This window comes from Balaenoptera acutorostrata, chromosome 14 (genome assembly GCF_949987535.1).
Source record: "Balaenoptera acutorostrata chromosome 14, mBalAcu1.1, whole genome shotgun sequence".
Lineage (NCBI taxonomy): Eukaryota > Metazoa > Chordata > Mammalia > Artiodactyla > Balaenopteridae > Balaenoptera > Balaenoptera acutorostrata.
In genome coordinates this window covers 49,605,797-49,623,599 of record NC_080077.1, presented here as the reverse complement: position 1 = coordinate 49,623,599, position 17,803 = coordinate 49,605,797, and the positions used below count along the sequence as shown (strand labels likewise).

The 17,803-nt window shown below is 35.6% G+C and overlaps 1 protein-coding gene across 3 annotated transcripts in view; it reads right to left on the bottom strand.

Moving 5' to 3' along the window:
- Positions 1–17,803, bottom strand: part of REV3L (REV3 like, DNA directed polymerase zeta catalytic subunit) — a 188,900-nt gene that overhangs the window by 63,351 nt on the left and 107,746 nt on the right. For all 3 annotated transcript variants that reach the window (XM_057527858.1, XM_057527859.1, XM_057527860.1), the window contains exons 13-16: positions 13,478–17,645; positions 9,288–10,201; positions 7,385–7,464; positions 5,925–6,050 (exon numbers count right to left, since the gene is read on the bottom strand). In XM_057527858.1, the coding sequence (XP_057383841.1) occupies positions 5,925–6,050; positions 7,385–7,464; positions 9,288–10,201; positions 13,478–17,645 (5,288 nt within the window). The remainder of the gene's footprint in view (positions 1–5,924; positions 6,051–7,384; positions 7,465–9,287; positions 10,202–13,477; positions 17,646–17,803) is intronic.

The following is a 17,803-nucleotide window of genomic DNA, read 5'->3' as shown; positions in this document are numbered from 1 at the left end:
AATCCAAGAAGAAGATATAACAATTGTAAATATTTATGCACCCAACACAGGAGCACCTCAGTACATAAGGCAAATGCTAACAGCCATAAAAGGGGAAATCGACAGTAACATAGTAATAGTAGGGGACTTTAACACCCCACTTTCACCAATGGACAGATCATCCTAAATGAAAATAAATAAGGAAACACAAGCTTTAAATGACACATTAAGATGGACTTAATTGATATTTATAGGGCATTCCATCCAAAAACAACAGAATACACTTTCTTCTCAAGTGCTCATGGAACATTCTCCAGGATAGATCATATCTTGGGTCACAAATCAAGCCTAGGTAAATTTAAGAAAATTGAAATTGTATCAAGTATCTTTTCCGACCACAACGCTATGAGACTAGATATCAATTACAGGAAAAAAACTGTAAAAAAATACAAACACATGGAGGCTAAACAATACACTACTAAATAACCAAGAGATCACTGAAGAAATCAAAGAGGAAATCAAAAAACACCTAGAAACAAATGACAATGAAAGCACAACGACCCAAAAGCTATGGGATGAAGCAAAAGCAGTTCTAAGAGGGAAGTTTATAGCAATACAATCCTACCTCAAGAAACAAGAAAAATCTCAAATAAACAATCTAAACTTACACCTAGAGCAATTAGAGAAAGAAGAACAAAAAACCCCAAAGTCAGCAGAAGGAAAGAAATCATAAAGATCAGATCAGAAATAAGAAATAAATGAAAAAGAAATGAAGGAAACAACAGCAAAGATCAATAAAACTAAAAGCTGGTTCTTTGAGAAGATAAACAAAGTTGATAAACCATTAGCCAGACTCATCTAGAAAAAAAGGGAGAAGACTCAAATCAATAGAATTAGAAATGAAAAAGGAGAAGTAACAAATTACACTGCAGAAATACAAAGGATCATGAGAGACTTCTACAAGCAACTATATATATGCCAATAAAATGGACAACCTGGAAGAAATGGACAAATTCTTAGAAAAGCACAACCTGCCGAAACTGAACCGGGAAGAAATAGAAAATATAAACAGACAAATGACAAGCACTGAAATTGAAACTGTGATTAAAAATCTTCCAACAAACAAAAGCCCAGGACCAGATGGCTTCACAGGTGAATTCTATCAAACATTTAGAGAAGAGCTAACACCCATCCTTCTCAAACTCTTCGAAAATATAGCAAAGGGAGGAACACTCCCAGACTCATTCTATGAGGCCACCATCACCCTGATACCAAAATCAGACAAAGATGTCACAGAAAAAGAAAACTACAGGCCAATATCTCTGATGAACATAGATGCAAAAATCCTCAACAAAATACTAGCGAGCAGAATCCAACAGCACATTAAAAGGATCATACACCATGATCAATGGGGTTTATCCCAGGAATGAAGGATTCTTCAATGTATGCAATATCAATCAATGTGATACACCATATTAACAAACTGAAGGAGAAAAACCATATGATCATCTCAACAGATGCAGAAAAAGCTTTTGACAAAATTCAACACCCATTTATGATAAAAACTCTCCAGAAAGTAGGCATAGAGGGAACCTACCACAACATAATAAAGGCCATATATGACAAACCCACAGCCAACATCGTTCTCAATGCTGAAAAACTGAAACCATTTCCTCTAAGATCAGGAACAAGACAAGGTTGCTCACTCTCATGACTATTATTCAACATAGTTTTGGAAGTTTTAGCCACGGCAATCAGAGAAGAAAAAGAAATAAAAGGAATACAAATCGGAAAAGAAGAAGTAAAACTGTCACTGTTTGCAGATGACATGATACTATACATAGAGAATCCCAAAGATGCTACCAGAAAACTACTAGAGCTAATCAATAAATTCAGTAGAAGAGCAGGATACAAAATTAATGCACAGAAATCTATTGCATTCCTATACACTAATGATGAAAAATCTGAAAGAGAAATTAAGGAAACACTCCCATTTACCACTGCAACAAAAAGAACAAAATACCTAGGAATAAACCTACCTAGGGAGACAAAAGACCTGTATGCACAAAACTATAAGACACTGATGAAAGAAATTAAAGATGATACAAACAGATGGAGAGATATACTGTGTTCTTGGATTGGAAGAATCAACATTGTGAAAATGACTATACTACCAAAGCAATCTACAGATTCAGTGCAATCCCTATCAAACTACCAATGGCATTTTTCACAGAACTAGAACAAAAAATTGCACAATTTGCATGGAAACACAAAAGACCCCAAATAGCCAAGGCAATCTTGAGAAAGAAAAACGGAGCTGGAGGAATCAGGCTCCTGGACTTCAGACTATACTACAAAGCTACAGTAATCAAGACAGTATGGTACTGGCACAAAAACAGAAATATAGATTAATGGAACAGGATAGCAAGCCCAGAGATAAACCCATGCACCTATGGTCAACTCGTCTATGACAAAGGAGGCAAGGATATACAATGGAGAAAAGACAGCCTCTTCAGTAAGTGCTGCTGGGAAAACTGGACAGCTACATGTAAAAGAATGAAATTAGAACACTTCCTAACACCATACACAAAAATAAACTCAAAATGGATTAAAGACCTAAATGTAAGGCCAGACACTATAAAACTCTTAGAGGAAAACACAGGCAGAACACTCTATGACATAAATCACAGCAAGATCCTTTTTGACCCACCTCCTAGAGAAATGGAAATAAAAATAAACAAATGGGACCTAATGAAACTAAAAGCTTTTGCATAGCAAAGGATACCATAAAAGACAAAATGACAACCCTCAGAATGGGAGAAAATATTTGCAAATGAAGCAACGGACAAAGGATTAATCCCCAAAGCATACAAACAGCTTATGCAGCTCAATATCAAAGAAACAAACAACCCAATCCAAAAATGGGCAGAAGACCTAAACAGACATTTCTCCAAAGAAGATATACAGATTGCCAACAAACACATGAAAACATGCTCAATATCACTAATCATTAGAGAAATGCAAATCAAAACTACAATGAGGTATCACCACACACAGGTCAGAATGGCCATCATCAAAAAATCTACAAACAATAAATGCTGGAGAGGGTGTGGAGAAAAGGGAACCCTCTTGCACTGTTGGTGAGAATGTAAATTGATACAGCCACTAGGGAGAAGAGTATGGAGGTTACTTAAAAAACTAAAAATAGGGGCTTCCCTGGTGGCGCAGTGGTTGAGAGTCTGCCTGCCAATGCAGGGGACGTGGGTTCGAGCCCTGGTCTGGGAAGATCCCACATTCCACGGAGCGACTAGGCCGGCCCGTGAGCCACACCTACTGAGCCTGCGTGTCTGGAGCCTGTGCTCCGCAACAAGAGAGGCTGTGATAGTAAGAGGCCCGCACACCGCAATGAAGAGTGGCCCCCGCTTGCCACAACTAGAGAAAGCCCTTGCACAGAAACGAAGACCCAACACAGCCAAAAATAAATTAAATTAATAATAAAAAAAAAACTAAAAATAGAACTACCATATGACCCAGCAATCCCACTATTGAGCATATACCCTAAGAAAACCATAATTCAAAAAGAGTCATGTACCACAATGTTCACTGCAGCACTATTTACAATAGCCAGGACATGGAAGCAACCTATGTGTCCATCGACAGATGAATGGATAAAGAAGATGTAGCACATATATACCATGGAATATTACTCAGCCATAAAAAGAAACGAAACTGAGTTATTTGTAATGAGGTGGATGGACCTAGAGTCTGTCATACAGAGTGAAGCAAGTCAGAAAGAGAAAAACAAATACCATATGCTAACACATATATATGGAATCTAAAAAAAAAAAAAAAAAGGTTCTGAAGAACCTAGGGGCAGGACAGGAATAAAGACACAGACGTACAGAATGGACTTCAGGACACGGGGAGGGGGAAGGGTAAGCTGGGGCAAAGTGAGAGAGTAACAAAGACACTACCAAATGTAAAATAGATAGCTAGTGGGAAGCAGTTGCATAGCATAGGGAGATCAGCTCATGCTTTGTGACCACATAGAGGGGTGGGATAAGGAGGGTGGGAGGGAGACGCAAGAGGGAGGGGATATGGGGATACACGTATGCATATAGCTGATTCACTTTGTTATACAGCAGAAACTAAACATTGTAAAGCAATTATACTCCAATAAAGATGTTAACAAAAGAAAGGGCAACGATTGCAAATTTTCCCTTCTGAATTGAGTATTTATATGCAGAAGAGAGAGAGAGATTCGCCCAGGGTAACAGGAAACAGGAAAAAATGCTGTGAGCACAATTTTGTAGAAAACAGAATAGAGTATAGTAGATATTTGTTTCGTTCATTCCCTATTTGACCACCAGGTAGCTATTTGGAGTGTGCCTTGAGATAAAGGAAGCATGTGATGGGAAGCTATGAGTAACCTGCTGGATCCCCAAAGTGATTTTAAGTTCAGGAAGGCCCAGGATTCTGAAACAGGGTTACATAGAATAAAATAACAGTATTAGAAGAAAAATATGTTTTTCAAATAATAACAGAAAAATCAAATGTAACAAGTCTTTTTGTTAAGGTCTATCAAATTTGCTTTAATAAATATTTTTTAACAAAGTATTTAAAATTTTGAATTTCGGGTGTGTACTTGATAAGATAAATATTCCTGAGTTTGTTACTTAATTTATCTGGGCTTCAGGGGAGAGTACAAGGCCAGGTATAAAACAGGAACTAAATGAATGCTGTTGAATGAAAAAATGTACAAATAAACAATGAGGGAGTTAGACTATGTTCCAATCTAATTCTCAAAAGTACAATTCTTAGTTCAAATTTAGGGTAAAAATGAGGACAATATTTAAATTTTCCTCTTAGTCTACTCATCCAATTCTTAGAAGACAGAACTGACTTGAGACCAAAAAGCCAACAAAAGAATCAAATTCTCTGCTATAAGGGCAAAAACATAAAACGACTATATAAACCAGCAATGACCAAAAGAAATATCATGAAAGTCACATACATAATTTAAAATTTTCTAGCTGTCATATTAAAAAAAGGTAAAAATAGGTTAATTTTAAAATATTTTCATTTAATCCAATACATCAAAAACTACCCTTACAACATGTAATCAATATAAAAAATTACTGATAAGGTACTTATATTCTATTTTCCTATTAAGTCTTTGAAAGCAATATGCATTTTACATTTATAGCACATCTCAATGAGGTTGCAAAATTTTTAATGGAAACAAATTAGTTAAACAAAATTTAAAATTCCATTCCTAGATGTATAAGCCAAATTTAAAATTCTCAATAGCCACGTAGCTAGTGGCTACCATACTGACAGCTCAGGTATAAACAGTGAAAATATATTCTAATTTTCACCTCATTGCCAGTCACATGTTACTGTTGTGTTTTCTTTAATACAGATAAATTTACAGTGAACCATTCATACATATTCTCCAGTGAGAATGTACATTTTTTCAAGACAGCTTCCTAGTCTTTGCATACAGTGTGTGCTGTGAAAGTAACTGGGTTATAAAGATTATGTGAACAAATGAACTGTAGCAACAAGCACTAATCCACTGAGCCAACCAAACAGAAAATACAAGTAGACACCACATTTGGGATAGGATATAATATAATCCCAGAGTAACATACAGAGTTTCCAATAGCTAAACAACCTTTTCTAATTTTAGCTTCTTTTTAAATTTCAGGTATAAGTTTTGTGAAAATTGTGAAACCACAAAGCAGTCTCAGTAACTGATGACTAGTTTTAACGTTTCTCTGTTTTATATAAATATACAAAATAGAAAGGATAATAAGAACAAAATAAAGATTAACAGGTATAGAATTCAATGTATTCCTCCATCAGTAAAAAACTTCTGTACTTGTACCATAGAATAAAACGTAAGAGTTAAAGTGCATGTGTCCTTACTGTTACCGTTTTACCTCATGTAAAGCTTTTGCCTCCTGTAAGTTTTGTATGCTGACTTTGAAACCATAAGTATTGTTTAAAGATGGTCCATCAATCTGGGAAGTGTCTTTCTTTGGAGTATTTACTGCTGCACATTGATTCTATTAAAAAAAAACACAGAGCCAGAAAAAGATAAATGAGCAATTATTTCCTTTCTTTTGATTACTTATTTCTGCTTAGACAACATACTTTATGTACTTAGTAATACACAATAAACTAGTATCATTTCTTTAGATCCAAGAAGGAACTTAAGTATTTTATTAGCATTTTTTTTTTCAGGCTAGTAATTCAAGATACTAGAACTGTATATATGTAGAAATATCTGATATAATCTGTAAGCCAACCATAAATTGATTTTTGAGTTTACAAACCCCAAATATTGAAAATAATAGTCTTGTAGAGAGTTGACATTTTACCACATGGACGTTTATCTTGACCTTTCTTGGAAGTATGACAAGCAAGCAAGCAAGCAAGCAATGTATTTGCAACTAGTTTGGCTAAAGTTTAAAGAAGATTTGAAATTGTGGGTTTTTATTTTACCCTAATACAACATGTATCTGAAAGATAAACTAAAGCATAAATAATTTTCAAGGGGTTAGAAAGAACAGAATCTATTTTTTAAAAAAATATTTTTTTCTGATTTCCACATCCATTAACGATTTTCCCCAAAGTGTTGATTTATGTTCACAATACACTCGTACTTGTTTTTAATATATATGACTTGTAATTCAATAATACTGATTTAAAAATGAAAGTTTTAAAAAGCATTTGTAATCTCAAAATAAAAATACTAAAATATATTTTATGTAGTTAATGATATTTATGAGAAGTGACCAATAGAGAAGTGATCACTATCATATATTTCTAAGGATACATGTCTAATGTATACTTTTTTCACATAACCATATATTTCTAGGTTAAGTATTACCATAATTTTTAGTATTTGAATAAAGGCATTTATGATTTTTCAGAGTTTCAGTAGTAAATAATGTTGCTTTCCTTTGCTACTTAGTAAAATGGACTGAAAAATCAATAATGTTATATTTGAGAAAAAAGTAATAAACCCAGAAAAAGGATATATTTTTGGTGGGATCAAAAATCACTTACTTGAGCTCTGCTGTCATTGGATTGTTCTGATTTTGCCAGTAATCAGTTAATGTATTTGTATCCTCATAATCCACATTTTGGCTATCATATTCACTTTCTCTGTAATATTTGTATTTACATATAAGAATCTTTTAGATCCCAACAACAAAAAAAACTTTAAAAAAATTAGGCAATTTCTTGTTGTCTCAAAGATATGTAAATAAAATGATGCAAAAATATAATAAAATTATTAAAAAATTGAGACACAAAGTTATCAATTATCTAACTGAAATCTAAGAATAAGAATGGATCTTATCCACTGATTTTTAAATATGTTTAGCATAGTTACCTTTGCTTGTGTTAAGAGTACTCTTCTAAAAGCGTCAGTGTTACTTCCTTTCTTATGACTCAATTTCTGGGTTTTTGGTTCTGTAGAAAGAAATTTTATATTTAACATGCATATCAAAATTGCCTGCTTCTGTGGGGTTTTTTTGTTTTTTTGTTGTTGTTGTTGTTCCAAACTCTTAGGTACCATTCATGAGTATTGTCCTATAAATTCCTCACAAAGACCTCATAATTTAAAAATGAAACTAATTCAAACCTGTGTTCCCCACGCTAACTTTTAAAATTTGTATTATTAAATAAAAACATTTAGATTTTAATTATTGATTTTTATACCTAAGTTATGATCCTAGGGAATCACTTAATCCATTTATTCACTGATTTATCAAGTATTTATGATGATAAGGAAAAGACAGTTATCTACCCTTGTGGGGTCTAGAGAGAAAATCAGACGTTCATCAAATATCAATACACACAGAAAAATAAAATTATAACTGGGGTAAGTACAACAAAGGGGAATATAATTGGGAATTTTTAGCCAGGGAGATTAGGAAGGGTTTTTTGAGCTAAAATCAGAAGAAAGAGTAGGAATTAACTAGGAACAGAGCGTGGATTTTCCCTGATTACTGAGCAAAAAAACACTGGAGATTGGGAAGGGTGAATAAGAAGGCTAGGGTAGAAGCCCAGGTGAGAGATGAGGGCTTGGTAGTGGCAGAGACAGAGGTAGAGAGATCTGGGTAATTTAGGAAACAAAGAAGTGTGGAAACCACAGGATAGGCAGTGAGGCAATCAGGTGAGTATTATAAATAAATCCCTTGTTTCTGACCTGTGTAACTCAGTGACAGAGAAATCGTGGTACTATTCATTGAAATAAGGAAAAATGAAAGAGGACCAATGGTTTTCAATGTGCAGGCATGTGTGTGCATAAAGTGTGCTATGTGGTTGGTGGTGAATGAATGCAGTGAGATCATAAATTAAGTTTAAAAAATACTGACCTTGTGGTGGCTTTGAGCATTCAAGTAGAAATGCCAAAGGCAGCTGGATATAGTGTTCTGGAGCTTAAAAGAGAGTTCTGAACTGGAAATTTAAATTTGTGTTATCTATAGTAATCCTGTGGGCAAGAATTAGGTCATTGAGGGAGAGAACAGAGAGAGAAAGCTTAAGGCTAAGCCTTAATAAACTCCAACATTCAGATAATAACTGAGAATGTGAGATAAGCTTCAAAGGAAAGCAAGTAGGAAGAAACAGAGGAGTAGGGGAAAAGCTAAGGGGAGAAGCTCAAAGAAGGAAGGTGTGGTCAGCAGGACAATGGCTGCTTAGAGGGTATGTGATAGGAAGACTGAAAAACATCCATTAGCTTTAGCTACATGAAGGTTATAAAGAATCTTTACAAGAGCCATACTGGTGGGATGATGGGGGCACAATCCAGTTTGGAGTGGGTTGAGAAATGAGTAGAAGGTAAAGAAATAGAGTTGTCAAATTGGACAAATCTTTTAAGAAATTTGGCTTTAAAGGAGAGAAGCAGAGAAAAAAGAGCAGAAGCCAGAAGATGTAAGGTCAAGGCAGGTGTTTGGTTTTTTTTCTATTTCAAAGGGTGGGAGAGATTTGGGTATATATCAAAGCCAATGGGAAAAATCAAGTTGAGAAGAAGGTAAGGTTTCTGAAAGGGCTCTTATATTTTACCGAGAAGGCAAGAAGATAGGATGGAAGTAGATGTAAGTATATTTCACAGCAGAAAGATAAAAAAGTTTCCATGTGATGTCTTTCCAAGACATGATAAAATAATAATCTCTCATTAGCTGAGCTAAAATTTCATTTAAAAAGCTCTGATTTTCATTACTTAGTCTAATGCTGCTTTCATTTCTAATATTTGAAAAGCTTTATGGAGGCTTTGTTACTTGTAAACTTACCTGTTGACAAAGGGCTAAGGCCAGTTGCCTCAGGAAGCCTTTCCACAAGTTTTCTCTGTATGATTGGTGTACTATGAAGGCAAAGTGATCCACATATCCCAGTTCTTTTCCTAACATTAATTGGGGATATCACTAGAGGTTCCTGAGGCTCACTGCAGGGGCTTTTCTGTATACCATCTTTTACAGGCTTTAAGAAGTTCTCAATAGTCAGAGAATGTAGGTCCTCTACTAATGTTGAGGGTCTGTCACCTCCATTTAATGTTTTGGAATCTGGTGATGTTGCTTCTTGCCAAGGGGGAATCACTGGAGAATCAGGGGAGCTATAACCAACACAATAGTCATCATCATCATCCTCTTCTTTCTCAGCATCATCTGCAGAAGCAACTGGTGGCAGCGTGTGACTTTCACTTGCAGTTCGACTGCATTCTGTGGTTGGTGCTTGTAAAGCAATCTGAGAATTATCAACATCTTCCTTGGTATGTGCTGTAGTGGGGAGTATGTGTGCAGTTGTATCCATTTTTGGAGGCACTACAGGTTTGTCATCTGGATTAACTGAGGAGCTGAAGTTCTCATCAGATTTTACAACTCCAGTTGGCTCCGTTTTAGACAGTTTCTTGGAACGTTCGTATTCTTCTTTGGCTTGAAGCCATGCTTGAACCAGTTGTCGACTTGGGGCACATTTGCAAGGCATAATCACAATTTTTTTATCTTCAACCATTTTATGGCTATTACTTGACCCTTTATTGACAATTGCTTGGCCATTGTGAGGGGGTGACCCAGATCTTGGATTTTGAGTCATTGCTGAGAATGCTGTTTTCCATAGGCGAAGTCCTTCCAAGGAAAAGTCTCCCTCAAACTCAGCCAGATCATTTGGAAGTCGTGTTTCTACCATGAGAAGCCGTCCACCGATCTCCCTATAAACAACATAATTTAGAACGACTGTTTTGCCTCAAAGAGCAATTACCAAAATATTTAGCTCCTTAACCTAGAAATTTTTAAAAGTTCCTTTTGGAGTCTTAAAAATGCCCACCTCTTTCTTCCTTTTCCACACCCTACCCACCCCCTCCAACACACACATTTTATGCAGGCAGGTACACTCTATCTTTAGTCTCAATATGCTTTTCCTCACAGGTATATGACTACTAAATTAACTTCCTTCAGAAGGTATCATCAATACCAGGGAAAGAAGGTATTTTTTTTGTCTGAAGTGTCCAATGAAGTCTTCTTTTCTTCAAGGAGATAGTACAAACTCATCAGATTCCCTTCCTCTGATCTTAAATAATTTTCCACTGTCACCAGATAAGGATAAAAACAATGGAAGAGTTTATCATCTGAGACTATATCCCTGGATTTTATCTATAGCCTCTTTCTACATTCGCTACTCTCTGTACATAGTAGTTCAGCAAAGCCAGTCAGTTCAAACAAATCTTCGTACCCTACCAAATTCCCTTAAATATTACAAAAAATTACATACAGTTGAGGTAAACTACCATAATTCTTTCTTCCTTTTACATGACAAGGTTTAATACTAACATAAGAACTTAGGAGTTGGCAGAGCCCACACAATTTAAGTGCTACTAATGTATGTGTATGTGAGGAATCACTAATTAAAAGGCAACCTGGTTTAGTTTCCAACAGTTATTATAAATATTAAGCTAAACCTCTCTCCTTCTCTAACATATCCATTGGTACTATTTCTGCCTTCTGCAGCGACATAAAATAACTCTTTTTCTTCTTCATGGTATCTCTTTCATGGATATGAAGATAGTTCTTAGTTTCTTCAGTTACTTCTCATAGGGCATGATTTCCCAAATGACCTGGTCATTCTCTAGATAAAACTCAATGAACTGAATTCTTGTTTTCTGATTGAAGCTGAAGGAGCAGCACCAGAGTTACCACATTTCCTTTTCCCCTTTACATGGAAAGATTTTGGCCCCTACTATTTAACTCCATAATCAGGATCTAATACCTTCCCAACACCCACCTTGCAGCTTTATGAAAAATTAGAAGCAGGATTATTGCTATTGAAGGAAGTGAGTACACATGTCATGTGACTATACCCAACTCTAATATTAATAATACAGAGATCATAATGAAGTAAAAAATAGCAAAAATTGCTGAGGTGTGGTAAGTTCAGCTTTCTTGAATACTGTCAGCAGCATGCTAATTGCTACAGCTCATGTTGTAATTAATATATATGAAGAGCCTGAAATTTTTCAGTAATCCTACTTCGAGAGCTGTAAGTAAAAATTCCAAAATAGAAGAAATGCTTTATGAAGAAGATACTAATCACATAATTATGTATAGTAGCAAAACAGAGAACAACCTTTCTGTCCAGTAATAATCACATGATAGAATATTATGCAGCCATTAAAATGATGCTTCAACAGACTCAAATTTAGAAAATGTTTACATTATAATGGTAAGTGAATCAATTTCAATGCAATATTGTGACTACAGTAAGAACATTTCATAAAACAAAATAAAAGCTATACTTTAAAAAAGTAAGAAAACACATTAAAATATTAATAGTGGTTGTTACTAGGTAGAGAAATGGTGCAATTTTTACTTCTTTTATACTTCCTAAATTTTCTACAGTGAATACACAGTTTTTAATTTAAAAAAAATTGTTTTTCAAATATCATGACTATCATCCTTTTATTTCAGCCGCAGAACAAGTGTCAAAGTTGGACAACAACTAACAGCAACACAGAGTAAATGACTAGCACATGATTAATTAACTGGGAATTAAAAAGATGTGTAAGGCTGAGGAAGAAAATATAGGTCAATGAAAAAATATACCATAATCACTACTGGTAAAGTCAAAGCCTCCAAAATAATGGAAACTAATGTCTAAGGATTATACATTCATATATTCTGGCAGTGAAATAAAAAGAAAGAGTTCCATTCATGTTAAAAGGCCACATGTGGGTACTGGGCAAAACAGAACAGCAAAACTGTGTTTTAGGAAGTGCGGGGGTAAGGTAGGGGGAGGGATTTTCTGCCCTTCACTTCAAGTCCTTAGAAGAGGGAACTTCTTCTACTCTATATTTCTGATGACTTTTTCTCACCCCTTTCTTAAATGGACTCCTGCAGAAATTATTGCTAATCTTCGGGTAAAAAGCCCAGCACTCACTGTCTCTTTCACTAGGGTCAGGAGCATTGTGGTGCTCAAGGTCAGTGCATACATGCAGGGTGGCCTCTTGCCTTAGTTGGCACTTCATATCTCTTTCCATCATTTAGACTAAGCAGGGTCTGCCTCAGCAGTCCTAGCCATTCTTCTCTGCTTCTGACTGGATGTGTGAAATGAACTGCCTCTCTCTGCAGCTGATTAGGAAAAGGGATGAAAGACACAGGGGCAGGACCAAAAGCCATCACTTAAACTTCCTGGATTAAGCCATGTTCCCCAACTTAACTCTTATCAGATATGTTCTATCTTGATGAAGCAGGCAGGACAGGATACCTACTTAACTACTGGTTTACAAATAGGCCAGTGCTGTGATTCCTTCAGATTTTGCTATTGGCCATGTGTGTATGTGCACGCGCATCTGTCTCTCTGTTTACCACTTCTCTGAAAAGATTCTTGAAAGAAAGAAGAGATAAGGGGAACCAAAATCCATATTGCACCCCTAATAACTATACAAACTAACAATAGTAACAATATGATTGAAGATGTTGGCAACATGAAAAGAGAGTGGTATGTAATAGAAACAACTTAAAATAATCTTCATTTAGAGATATATCATAAGAGTATTTAAAACATATGTATGCTTATTTTCAAACACTTAAAAGATGAAGTTTTTAAAATTATGAAAGTTTACCATTTTAGAAATAAATACTATCTTTAAAATGATAATTATAATATTTTTATAAGTATTATGTATTAAGTATTATGACATCCTTAATTTGGCATCATGTCACAGTGAGCCTCTAATCCTTAATGTTGACACAGTGCAAAATAATAGTAGATCCAAGACCAACACTGATCAACTTAAATAAATTTCTCTAGGTGCAACCGTCCAGCTAGTTTGTGGATTTTCTTAATATGTCCATAATTATAAATTGTTTTCACAATGATATACTTACAAATACAATATCACAGCCAAAAAAGTAGTAGTCAGGTACCAAATGTTGTTACATACATTATAATTATTCAGAGTGACCCAAGGGGAAAAAATAATTCTGATTACCTGGGCTTTTCTGGTACATCAGAAGGATTACTGCAAAATGGTTCCTGATAAATAGTTTCTGAAAGGTCATGATCCAACAAAGTTGCCATAATTTCTTCCCTACTTGGTGGGGACATAAGTGGTTTCAGAATGTGAGCAGTTCGAGGGGTGAAACTGCCATTTTTAGATTGTGAGGGAGAGCTGGTAGACCTTGGTGAACTATCAGGAGTTGGTGTCAACATATCATTGTTTCTTGAAACATACAATTCTAAATCTTCAGAGGCTGCATCTACAAGTTCACCATCAGGGGAGGATAGTATTGTAGTAAAAGAGGTATTGACTGCATCAAGAGACTGTCCCATTTCTTTTCTGGTATGACTTTGAATCCAGTCTGAATTGCCTGGCTGTGAGAGGCTAAGAAACACTTCTTTGCTTACTGAACTCCTATTCAATCTAGATTTTTCATTTAGACAGTCCTCTGACTGCTGGACACAGAAAGACTCCATTATTGAATTAGGCCGAGTTGTTAGAGGATGAAAGGTATTTTTCCATTGATTGTGGCGATGATTCTCATTGCTATCTATGGATGATTTCTCAAATAATTCAGGACTTAGAGTACCAGATCTAATCCATGAGGTTGAATCTGAGGCATGATGTTTGTCTTCATCACACTTCTGGTTATCATGACTTAAAAATTCAGTTTTTTCTACAGTTTGTCCTGGGAAAAGATCCTGAACTGCATCACTTAGGAACTTTTGAGGCAAATTCTGATCAGCTGGGACAAACTGACTTCCAGAATAAAAGCTACAAAATCCAGTCTGACCTATTGTATTAATATCAAAATTATAATTATGTTCAGGAGACAAGCTATCTTCAAGTGAATAACAACTTTCAAATCCTGGATCTGAAAAAAAGATGGGACTATCGTCCGATAGGGAGTTATCCAACTGGCCAGAGGTTGGTAAATTTAGAGAGTCTACTTTAAGAAGTTTGGGAATTTTTTCTTTAGGTTTTGTACTTCTGGGAGTTCGAGGTTTTCTTGGAGATGTTACTGATCGTGTTCGTTTAATTGATTTGTTATGCTCAAGGGAACGAGAGATAGTTTTGTTTGGCTGCTGTTTATTAGGTAATGGGTCTTGCATACTATTTGCATTCTGTGCTTTCTGCTGTCTTTTCTGTAACAATTCTTTTAGAACTGCCAGTCCAGACTGTCCTTCACCAAATGTTGAAGGTGTTGACACATTTCGATTTCTACACTGAGAAAGTGCTTTGGTTTGTGAAATTGCTTCTGACAATGACCTTTGCTTTACCCTTTCAGGTTTAAAATTTGACATATCTAAAATAAAGCCCCTTTGTTTTTGCTCCCATGTTATTTGTTTGATTGGGCTTCTCAAGGAAGTTACAAAGCAATTATTAGGCATCTGACTTTCCTCTGAAGCTGCTTTTCCTGGAGAACAAATTTCACTGTGCTTTGACTGTTCTGCCATGCACACAATCTGCTGCTGACTGTCTTTGCAATGCAAAAAATTAGGGGCATACGTCTGGTCTGGCTTTGATTCTACGGAATTACGATATTCATTTAACTTTCCAAGAGACGACAAATAGTTTTTTTGTACATTTGCATTCTCTTCTATCTTTGGAGACATGATACCAGAAGACATCTGTGTATTCTGTGCTACCTGAGACAAATGGTTTGAAAGGTCAAATATATTTTTTTGAATCAAAGTTGATTCTTTTCGAGTAAACATAGCATTTTGATTATGAGACCGCTGAACATTAATTTTTGAGATTCCAGGTCCCAAAGAACTACAAACAACTGATGAATGCAAATCATCCTGTGGACTGGGGAATGCTTGCAAATCTACAGGCTTCTTGCTTTCTAGGAAAGAAGAAAAGCAGCCAGATAAATTCTGTTGTGCATGAATTCCAGTGGGGAGAGGAGCAGAAAGGGGATGATCTATAGCAGAGCCCATTAGTGACACATCTTTCTGTTTAAAAAGTAGTTGAGAGCCTCCAGAACTATTTGAGGTCTCAGACACATTCTGATGTTTCAGGGCAAACTTAACTTCAGCACCAGCTTGAGATTTTAGTTTTTCATCTTTTAGTGTTATGTGCTTTCTTGGTGTAGTTTTCTCATTTGCTTTTTGTTTCTGTTTTGCTCTTGGTTTCTTTTTTCCATCATCTACTAGTTTATTTGTCTGATTTCGTTTGTTCCTTTTCTTAGTAACTACAGAGGGATTAACAAGCTTTGTTTTTGATTTCTTAACCTGCGTTCTTGCTCGACTATTTTTTCCTATACGGGAATTAACAGTCTTGCTATTATATGCATTAGGACCCTTAAAAAGCATTGCTTCTTTATTGGCAGCAGCCATAATTTCTTCAGCTCTTGGATCTGTGGGAGACCAGCAGCGAGGCGGAGAAGAGTTTATGGGACTTGTGCTTCTCTCAGAAAGAAAACCTAGTTTAGACATAACATCACTATAATTTAAGTCACAGTCTTCGGTTTCAGCATTATAAGATGGTGAGGGAGGAGAAAGAATAGCATGTGACCGTTTTTTCCTGAAAGACAAAGTTCTTTTAATATTTTCACTATTTGTCCTTTGTTGCTTACCAGTTTTTTTCTTAGCAGACTTATGTTTTGATTTTCTTCTGTGGCTTTTCTTTGGTGTTAGTGGATAAATAGGATATTTGGTTGCAGGGGAGTCAGGAACTTTTGGCCAAAAATCCTTCAAAGGTGCAAGCTTTTTATACAGTTCCATTTTTTCCTCTGTTAATATTACTTGTTTTTCTTTAGAGTCTATTTTTCCTAGCTTTACAAGCATATTTTTCCTCCCTCTAAATCTATTAATGATAATATACTTTATGATGACAGGGGGCAGCTTTTTAGACATTTTTCTGCGTTTTCGAGATTTGAGAGTTCCATCTAAACTTTCACCAATTTCCATGGGATGAGGTAGGCTAATTTTTGAGCTGTGTGTTATAAAACTTGACTCAATATCTTCATTCTCATAATTTACCTTGCGTTTGGCTCTAAGTGTGTATTTATTTCCATACAATCCAAAGGACTGCTCCGTTTCTAAGGCTCCTTCTCCAAAGTGACAGTCTACAAAACTGTCTGTAGATGTTTTATTTTCAAAAGCTCCACGGGTGGCCTTAATTAAATCACTGGCCAATACGTTATCCTTCTCAGAATTACTATTACAAGGATTATTTTGTATACAATTATCTTTTGAGGATCCAGTCTCAGTAGTTCCGGCAGAATTCTCTCGATGACCTACAAGCTTCTTTTTATTCATTTTTAACCGGGACTGTTTACTGCCAGGATGTAGTTTATATGTGACAGGAGAGAGTTTTTGTGGCCTGCTGAGACAATTAGAAAGAACAACACTGGGAAAAAACATATAATGTGCTGCTTGCTGGCTGAGGCTTGGTTTTTCTGTTTTATGTTCTTGAAATTCTTCATATCTAATTTTAAGTTTATTTAGTCCACTTTCATCAGCAATGCTATCAAGAGAATGCACCATAGTTCTATTCTCCCCTGAGCATGATAGCAATTCACAATTTTCAGTTAATGATGAAGGGAATAAACTATTCCGAGCTGTGCTGTTTCCTTTTTCATTTCCTTCAGAGGATAATTTACTTTTTGAATGATTTAAGTCAGAAAAGTTGAAAGAATTTTTGCCCAATGTATTTTCGTTAGTGTGACGGTTCATATGTATAAAAGGGGCATCCTTATCAATTTTTCTAATGTTTGTGTACTTTCTACTTGGTACTTGTCTTGTAACAGATGGAATATCTTCTTCATAATCAAAAATACTACTTTCACAGGAAGATACTGGGAGGACATCTTTCTTACTACTCTCTTTATGAGAGTTTTCTGAATGGACAGTACTGCTTAAAGACCCAGGGTATTTCACAGAGTAAGTGCTTTCATTTGTAAAAGAAGCAACTGAATGATCTAGACTTTTCTCTAGGTTGTTTGGCTGTGAAAGGTCTTCAATTAAATCTTCCTTGTTCAAAACATGGGAAGAAAGGGCACTTGTGTGTTTACACTGAAAGGTAATCTTAGCGGAAGATGGGGGTTCTAATGTAGCAGCATCTTTGTGAAAGATGGAAGGTTTTACTGATAGCTTGCTTGTTGCAATCACAGAAGAGTGGGTTCTAGAATTTTCATTGTTCAGTGGATTGTCTGAAATGGGGGAAAAAAGAATTTACTTCACTTCCACTCTTAATTTTTAAAATATTTTCCCATACCATGATACTATCACCATGAAAGAAATTATATGAAATTAAATTCGTATGTTTAAAACAGTTATCTCAACAAAAAGATCATTCCTATCATTAGGA